Source organism: Tupaia chinensis, unplaced genomic scaffold, assembly GCF_000334495.1.
Source record: "Tupaia chinensis unplaced genomic scaffold, TupChi_1.0 Scaffold000001_1, whole genome shotgun sequence".
Lineage (NCBI taxonomy): Eukaryota > Metazoa > Chordata > Mammalia > Scandentia > Tupaiidae > Tupaia > Tupaia belangeri.
In genome coordinates this window covers 4,639,233-4,648,666 of record NW_006159427.1, presented here as the reverse complement: position 1 = coordinate 4,648,666, position 9,434 = coordinate 4,639,233, and the positions used below count along the sequence as shown (strand labels likewise).

Genomic DNA, 9,434 nt, shown 5'->3' with positions numbered 1-9,434 from the left:
AAAAAAAAAAGAGAAGAGGATAGAGAAAGATAGCAAGTGAACAATAGAGGGGATGTTAGTGAGAAACAGATATGGTTTATTATCTGTTGAAGATGACGTGTATAGTATTCTCAACTGGACTGGTCTGGGAAGTATTTCATGATGGGTGAAGTCTTTTAACAAGCAAAATGAGAAATAGTGATTGACTGTTTTAAAAAATTATAATAATAATAATTATTGGGAAATGCATGGAAAAGACTTTGAATGATAAAGCGGGGAGATCGATGCCTCTGTATTGACTGACATGCATGGCATTCCCTTTTGAAAAAGCAATGGAAGTCAATGTAAAGTTATATGTAATCCAATGTAATATAAAGAAGATTATGATAATAATAAAAAAAAAGAAAGAGCAGTTAATAATAACTAGCAGGAATTAAAGCATCAAAGGTGTAAAGAAGTAAAAAAAAAATTATGAGATCAAATAGTAAAAGACCTGATACAAAAATAATGGGTTCATAGTCAACGTTTAAGAAAATGGGCATGGGGCCAGCCAGCCACTTTATCCATGGTGTGATGGTTAAAGTGCTGGACTCCCATATGTCCCACCTTTTCGAGTCCTGGACCTTGTGGCTTGAAATTTACGCTGGACCTGTGTGTGTGCATGCCCCAAGTCCTGAGAGGAGAATGAAGGAGAAGGGATAGTGTGGCTGTCTCCCTTAGTAGGGGGATTGATTTCTCATTTTCCATCTCTGTGTCTCTCTGGTGAGCGCATGCGCCCTATGGGGGAAAAAAAGAAGGCAGACATGGATTTTCAGAGTGAGGAGGCGGAGATGCCCTTAGAATTTTTTCATTGTAAGATGATTGAAGTAGACCAGACTGTGATCCTAAGGGCCGACTGGACTGTGGGGTGCAGCAGGAGTGGTGCTGAAGGGCAGTTAGTGGGATGTGCTGATGACCAGGCACACATCAGGTGGTGAATGTCCTGAACAAAAGATAGGCAGGATGGAAGTGACCCATGTGGGAGAGAATTTTAGCTGCTCTGTGTTGGATGACCCAAAGGCACCCGGAGCAATGGACACGAAGCCTTCTCAGTAACAGAAAGCTTCGTGAAATGTCACCAAACATGATCAGCCTAAATGCCATGTAGCATATTACGTTAATGCATGGTACTAGACTAAAGATTGGCTCTCCTAAATGTGTAAATAGGACTTACTTTCTTCTAAGCCATTTATTTTTACATATAACTTTCTTAAAAAATTAATTAATTTAGCAGGTTTCAAAGAGAATATGTATAGAACTAAGAAAACATTTTTTATAATTTCCTAATGTATTCAGCTGCATTTTGACTGCTGACATATAAACAAAAGCTTTTTAATCCTTTATGAAAATTTTAGGGATAAAAATCCCCATAATATTTATATCACCGATTTCCAAGGCAAATTTAATATATTCAATTTTTACATTAAATATTAATAAATGACTGGACTTATTCAGATAGATAAAATGTATTAACACAGGTTAATTAAGTCAATGAATATAATATTGAGTAATAGGGAATTGGGGAGTGAGATAGAAATGGATTCCATTCTGAAGTTTGTCATTAACTTTCTGAATGACTTCAGGCAAAATGCGTTTAACTTATTTTAATGTTCTAAAGTGAAGACAATAAAACATCTATTTCTAATTTAATTCCCAACAGATTAAATTTTCTGTATATATCAGTACTTTTCTTTTTATAAAGAATTATTTTATTTAACTTATTTATTTATTTATTTTAATTTGACCAGAAAGGGGCAGTGTGAGAGACAGTGAAAGACAGAGAGAGAAAGAGGAGAGAAAGAGAGGAAAGAGAGAAAGTGAGAAAGCAAGCCGCCAGATCTGGGACCGCCAGATCTGGGACTCGAACCATGTGGGAGTCCAGTGCCCTCTACCACCACGCCACCTGCTGGTCCCTAGACCAGTACTTTTTAATGGCCTTGTCCTATACCCAAACTACAGGTTTCTTATTACTGTACTTTTAACACTGTTCTGCTTATATATTGCTGGGTTTGTTTACTTGCATCATTTTCAGTATTCTTCTGCTACTTAGCACTGAATCAGTGCTTAGAATGCATTAGTCAACTACAGCTGAACTGAAATAGAGATTAACATTTAATTTTAATGGAACTGCTTGTAAGTTTATTACTAGTGTGGTGAGGCGAAATCTTCACTGTTCCTACTCATCCTGTTCATATGTGTAAATTATGTGTTCTCTCTTGTAATTTCATAAAAATATGTTGCTTTTTGGAAACTTCATGACGTTACCCTCTTAATGAAAATGACTGACATGAAATATGTTTATGTGGCAAATCATTATTCATTCCAAGTTTAGTCATCATCATAATTTCAAGTATCTTAAGAAGACAAATTGTTTGGCTTACCATTTAAATCTTTAAAACCCACACTGTAATTAAATTCAGCTCTGGGTGGTTTCGGATCAGGAGGAGGAAGAGTGTCAACTCCTAAATCCTGTGAAAACAGAATCCCAACCCCCAAAGTTATTCATAATACTAACATTTCTGTAGCACATTTTAATCAGCAAGTTAAAAACCATTTTTTAAAAACACACATTTTCTCTCTAAAAGTGTTTTTCTAAAACCATATTATTTTTTGAAAGTTTATTTATTTCTTCTGAGAGAGATAGCTATATAGAGAGACAGACATACCAGCATTACCAACAGAGCCTTCATGCTGCAATCCACCCCTAGCCAGTCTGATCCTCACTTGTGCCTGGTATGCACAAGGAGGTCCTGGGTCTTGAACCCAGGTCCTTTCTATGTGGGCCTATTTGTATTATTGCTGCATCACTCATGTTTAAAAATTGCCTAGAAAAGGGGAGCCTGAAGGACAGACTATGGGACAAACAGCAGGACAAACAATTGAGTGAAAGAGACTACAAAGAAATTCATTAATTGGTTTTAGATCAGTGGGTGAAGCAAACTAATATGCTTTGCTTCTTTTATTCTCAGCTTAAAAAGGTCCATGACTGGTAAAATTTAAATTTGATCTGGGAGATGGTTTTTAGATACAAGCCTGCTCTCTTCCCCAGGTTGCTGGCTTCCTGAATAAAGCCACCTTTATTCTCCACAAAAGCTTGTCTCTCGAGTGTCAGCCATTGAGTGGCAAGCAGCTGAACTTGGGTTTGATACTGACTTCATCTGGTTGCAAGTAGAGGATCAGAGACCCCTCTCAAGCACATGTAGCTTTTAAATGCTAGCGAAGGCACGTAATTCACTAACAAAAATCAAAACAGAAGCTTTTCTAGTGGCTGAGAAAATATCCAATAATCTCAAATAGCAATTGATAATGGCCCAATTGAAGAAGAGAATTTAGACCTGAGGACAAAGTAGGGCCTTTTCCTTACCCTGAAATCGTGGGACCTCGCTGTTGGGAGAGCTGTACTAGCCTAGTAAACCCTGTGATTACATCCACAGGGGCACAAAGAAAGAGGGAAAACCAATGGGGCTTTGAGTGAAGGCAGGCCCAAGACACTTGAGGGGCCTCCTTCCTATTCTTGAGTCCAGTGACAATCTTCAGTTGTGGTCTCAAGAAAATCCCAGACTCTGACCAATTTGAACAGTCATTTCTATCACTTGCAGCAGACGTGAGTGGAATGGACAGAGGGAGACCACAAATGTTCAGTCAAACTCTCGCCCATCAAGGAGGAAAGAGAAATCGTCATTTTACAAATGAGGTTACCATCCTGGCACCCGGCTTTTAATCAGTGCCTTTTCTTCTAAGTCTATTGTCTCATGTTTTGTCTTCTTTCATAGACTTCGACTTTCTTGGATTTTATTGGGAACACAAAGTAGATGCTAACTAAAATTGGCTTACATTTTCCTAAAATAAATATATATTTTTTAGAACATAAACTAATCTCCATTTCTTTTTAGGAAACATTTACAATCCCTATCTTATTTAGGACTATGAGGTTATTCTTATTCGATATTGTAGCAGTATGTGATGACATGACCATCCTCTGAATCTCATGTGTGAGAGCTTTCCTGACTTTGTAACCTGGGGCAGTGGCCCTTGTGTTGGCAGCTGCTGGGTTCCAGTAGCTGTCAATCGGGTGGCCTCTGAGTTACTCTGGTCTCAATATCAGTGGCCTTTCTTGGACCTACAGCCTGTGGTTAAGTGGCTTGCAAACTGTTTTGAGAGACTAAGTTCTTACAGTCTAATCAGGAGGTCACAATAATTCCTATTTAGTCCTCTAAAATATCACATTTCCTCAAAGATTGGTAAGATAATCTTTGCTAAAGATGATACTACTATCTAGGCTAGTTTTCATGTGCACAGCCACAGAGGAGATTGCTCAGTAGTCGTGGTTGTTTGGGGAAAATTCCTCTGTAAGCAAATATTGAGCTAAGATGAGCATGAGCCTTGCTATAACAGAGTGTGTGTGTGGCTGAAGTATTACATGAACTGGATTCAGAAGGGTCGAATTAGGGAAACGCCCCCCTCCCATACCACTGTCATTGTTATAGTAGGAATATATAATAGGAATACATAATATTGTCCACCTCAACTAACTAACTTCTTTCTTCCTCACCCACCCCTGCCCCCGATCTTTCCTTTTTTCCTTCCTTCCTTTAAGATAACTCTCTTGTCAGGTTAAAAATCAAATTCTGTAGCACCATTTTTTTTTTTTTCCTAGTTTGGAAGTTAAGAAGAAGAGTTCACCTGGGTCAGAAGAGCCATCTCTCCCAGCAAAGTGCTGAACATTTGGTCTATATCTTCATTTGACTCGACCATCTGAAAAAGGAAGAAGCCCAAGTATTACAGCCTATAGAGGCTTGATCCCAGCATAATTGTCATGTCTCTTTCTTTTCTCCAAGAGCCCCATCCACAGGCAGGTGAGTTGAGAAGTGAACAATGAGAGGAAGGTTCATTTCAGCCTGAAATTCCAGCCTGGCTTCTATACCTTGCGGACTGCCTTAGAGCAACAGCTGAGCTTTGGTTTTCCAGACTAGACAAGTCTCTTTGGGGACAAGTGGGAAAAGTGAATATTATGCAGGAATTCACCTCATCATCGTACACCTGGTTAGAAAAAGAGAAAGCCTCCTACCACAGATAATTGTGTCAGAGGAGTGTAGAATTTCACCTCCACTTAAAAACCTACACAAAAAAGATACATCAGGAGTGAGTAAGCATATTTACCAGATGATTCTTGCTTTACAAAGACATCTCTGAAATAGCAGCTCTTGATACATTCATTGGGATGTACTGGGTGATGAACACTTATAACCCAAACGGTCACACAATCAAATAAAAAGAAGGAGAAATAAAACATTTTTGCATTATGAACCACCCCCCCCAACCAAATGAAGAAATTATCTATGAGAGGGACAGTTTTGCAGTAAAATAAGGGTGAGATGTTCCTGTGAGGCATAATTAGCTGTTTTCTTTTCTAAGAGCAAGGTTGGCTAGGAAAGTTGGAGATGTGACTGGTCTTCCTTCAGCCACTAATTAGTAGTGTGTTATTTGGCAAAGAGAATCCACCGTTTCATCTGTAAGATGAGGAGCTTGCCATGGACAGTTTCTTCCTTTTTTGTTTTAAGAGAAATTTTCACTATAGGGCCTATGCTCTTGTTGGAGAGACAGAGAGAGACAAAGTGAGAAATCTGCCCTTAGGGGGGATGACCACACCACAGTTTCTTCTCCTCCATTCTCCTCTTGGAGAATTGGACATGCACACACATGCGCCTGGTGTGAGTCTCAAGCCTCTGGGTCCCAGACTCAACCATGGTCAGCCATGTGAGAGTCCAGTCCTTAACCACTATGCCATCATTGGCTCCACCATAGACAGTTTCTAAGGTCACAAATGCTCTAAACACTTTAACATTAATGCCAATGATGGCTCAAACTACAAAGTCTGGTAAGTATAGAGGATTATGATTATTACTATGATTATTATTATTTTGGCTTATATCCCAGATAAGGATGGTATTTATTTATTTATTTATTTATTTATTTATTTATTTATTTATTTATGTACATTTATCAGGTCTTTACAGTGTACATTTCTTTTTCTAGCACAAATACCATGAATGTCTGTCAAGACAAAGATATTACTGTGTACATTATCATCAGCAAATAGCTTCTCATTTTTTTTGTCAATTAAGCATACTTTTACCTGTTTTTTTTCCTTCCCTCTTCACCTCCCTCCCTTCCATACTAAACTTTTTTTCACATTTTATTGATTCACAAAGGATCTTAAACTAAAAATATGGACAAAACTAGAATCTAGTGACAAGAGCACTGTAATTTTCTTCTGAAACTTTTTTTTTTCTCTCTCATTCCCCCTTTTACTAAAGAGAGGTACAAACTGGGAACCAGCAGTTAGCGTAATGGCTATGTCACTGGACTCCCACGTAGTCGACCACGGTTTGCGTCCTGGACCCTTAAACCTCATGCCGGGTTAGTGTGCGTGTGTGCCCAAGATCCCGAGAGGAGAATGGAGGAGAAGGGATTGCGGTGTGACCATCCCCTCTCAGGGGTGATTTCTCACTTTCTGTCTCTATGTCTCTCTCTGTCTGTCTGGTGAGCGCATGCACCCTATAGCGAAAATCTCTCTCAAAAAAAGAGGTACAAATATTTTCTAATTGCAAAGGGGTTAGGAAGGGAGAAAAGTTTCTGTTTCAATTAAAAAAAAATTTTTTTTTTTAAATTTCTGAACTTAACAACCACTAAAAAGAAAAGCAAAATCCTTAAATCTGGAAGACAAAGCAACGAAGAAAATCAATATGTTTTAGACAAAAGTCATAGAATTCTGTTTCACCAGTTCGGTACAAATATTTTCTAATTGCAAAGGGGTTAGGAAGGGAGAAAAGTTTCTGTTTCAATTAAAAAAAAATTTTTTTTTTTAAATTTCTGAACTTAACAACCACTAAAAAGAAAAGCAAAATCCTTAAATCTGGAAGACAAAGCAACGAAGAAAATCAATATGTTTTAGACAAAAGTCATAGAATTCTGTTTCACCAGTTCAGTCTCATGTAATCTCTCTTTCATTGAATTTGCAGTGTTACTGTGGTCTGATCTTTCTGGAAGTTAAAATACTGGAAGTTAACATTCAACATTATTATTGACATTTCTGAACTTACCCCTACCATTAAGTTTTTCTTGGTCATTTTTTCCCCTCTTATTTCTGTCTGTCTTTAGGTTTCCTGGTATAGCACTATCCTCAGAACTTCTCGAAGAGCTGGTCTGGTGTTGGTAAATTCTTTCAGGTTTTGTTTATCTGAGAATGTTTTGGGCTTTTCTTCCCATATGAAGGATAATCTTGCCAGGTACAGTATTCTTGGTTGATATTGTTTTTCCCTTAACGTCTTGAATATATTTTCCCATTTCTTCCTTGCTTGCATTGTTTCTGAAGAGAGATCTGATGTTAGCCTGATGAGATATCCTTTGAAAGTAACTTGGTATTTTTCTTTTGTCAATTTTAGTACCTTGTCTCTGCCAGTGGTTTTGGCCAATCTGGCTATGATGTGCCTTGGAGAAGATCTTGGGTTGATTCTATGTGGGCTCCTTTGTATTTCTTGGGTCTGGATATTTGAATGCCTCTCTGGATTTGGAAAGTTTTCTTCCAGCATTTCACAGAATAGATTATCAATGTCCTTATTAGTTTCCTCAACATTCTGGGATACTGATCATCTGGATGTTTGGACGTCTAACAGTATCTAGTATTACTCATATATTATTCTCATTTTTCTGGAGGGAGTTATTTTCTCAGTCTTTTTGGTGTATTTTTTCTAGGTCAGAGGTTCTGTCTTTTATATCTGAGATTCGAACTTCTGCATGATATAATCTGCATTTACTACTTTCAAGGGAGGTTTTAATTTCCTGCATTACAGCCTTCATCTCTAACAGTTCCATTTGATTCTTTTTTTATGGGGTGTATTTCTTCTTTCAGATCATGCAAGAACCTCCTCACCTCCTGGAACTCATTGTCTCTTTTCTCCTGCATCTTCTGGAGTTTGTTGTCTGTCTTGTCTTGCATCTTTGTTAGCTTTGTCACTATGAATATTCTAAATTCTTTATCTGAGATTTCTGTGAGTTCCATTGTACTGTCTGTCTATGATGAAGGGCTGTTCTTTCCTCTCGTTTTGCTAGGTGTTGGGCTGGAAGGAGAAGTTTGGGTCAGAGGCTTTCCGATTAAATAGGCAGGGCTGGGCCCACCTCAGATACACATGGATTCTTGTTTCGCTAGGTGTTTGGCTGACCATCCTTTCATTTCTAGATGTGTGACTCCTTTAAGCATTTCTTGCAAGACTGATTTAGTGATGATTAATTCCTTCAGTTTTTGTGCTTTATAATAGCCTTGACATTAGGGATTTATGGGGCTGGTTCACCAGCTAAGATCCAGCACTCTTAAAGGCACGGTGGGTTGTGGGTGGGTGGAATTGCTCCTCTGGCTCCGAGTGTGGCTCAAACCTGAGACTGGGTCATCAGCTGCTTAGGTCAGTTGTGGGCAAGTGGGAATACTCCTGGTGCCGGTGTGCTGTGTGTGGGTCAGTCAGCCTGTCTCCACAGGCCTCAGTTTGGTAAGGCCATTCTCATCACTGAGATGTACTGCACAGGATTGCAGTACTGACTGTGGGCCTGGGTGGGCGAGTCCGCAAGGCAGTAATGTGCAATAACTAACTGGGTAGAAGAGGGTTGAGGACAGACTGGGTTCCCTCTGAGGACATATAGTAATGCGGACTTCCTGGTAGTTCCCCCGGCTGGGCGCAGGGCCCATGAGGAATATAGGATTCCCTTGTGGTAAAGACTTCAGATGTCTGTGACATCAATGAGGTCTGCTGGGGACTCTCCCGCTCATCTCTTCCCACTGTGAGAAGTCCCTCTGTCACTGAGCTGCTACCAAGGGAGGAGATGGGGAGGTAGCTGCAAGGTGCTTCTGTCTCCTCTTTTTTATTTATTTATTTATTTATTCATTCATTTATTTTAATTTGACCAGAGAAAGAAAGCCAACAGGTCTGGGACTTGAACCATGGTTGGCCATGTGGGAATGTCCAGCACCTTAGTCACCATGCCACCTGCTGGTCCCCCTGTCTCCTCTTTATATGTCCATCCTGGTCTCCATGCACTTCTGCTTGGAGTACTCATCTGCTACTTCCTGTTGTACTCCAGAACTTGCCTTCCCCAACTATTCTGGGTAAATATAAAATGTTTACCCTTTCCTGTTGACTCTTTGCTGCGAGAGGGAGGGAAGCATGCCAGCATGCCTGGTTCCTTTAGTCAACGATCTTGCAGGAAGTTTTCCTTGATATATATATATATGTGTGTGTGTGTGTGTGTATATATGTGTGTGTATATATATCAAGGATATATATATATACACATATATATGTGTGTGTATATATATACATATATGTGTATATATATACATATATGTTTGTATATATATATTTTTG

The 9,434-nt window shown here is 39.0% G+C and overlaps 1 protein-coding gene across 1 annotated transcript in view; it reads right to left on the bottom strand.

The window, feature by feature from the left end:
* APBB1IP (amyloid beta precursor protein binding family B member 1 interacting protein) overlaps positions 1–4,808 on the bottom strand; it is a 68,913-nt gene extending 64,105 nt beyond the window's left edge. The window contains exons 1-2 of the mRNA XM_014589122.2: positions 4,702–4,808; positions 2,400–2,487 (exon numbers count right to left, since the gene is read on the bottom strand). Coding sequence (XP_014444608.1) covers positions 2,400–2,487; positions 4,702–4,773 — 160 coding nt within the window. The 5' untranslated portion in view covers positions 4,774–4,808. The remainder of the gene's footprint in view (positions 1–2,399; positions 2,488–4,701) is intronic.
* Positions 4,809–9,434: the final 4,626 nt, after the last annotated feature.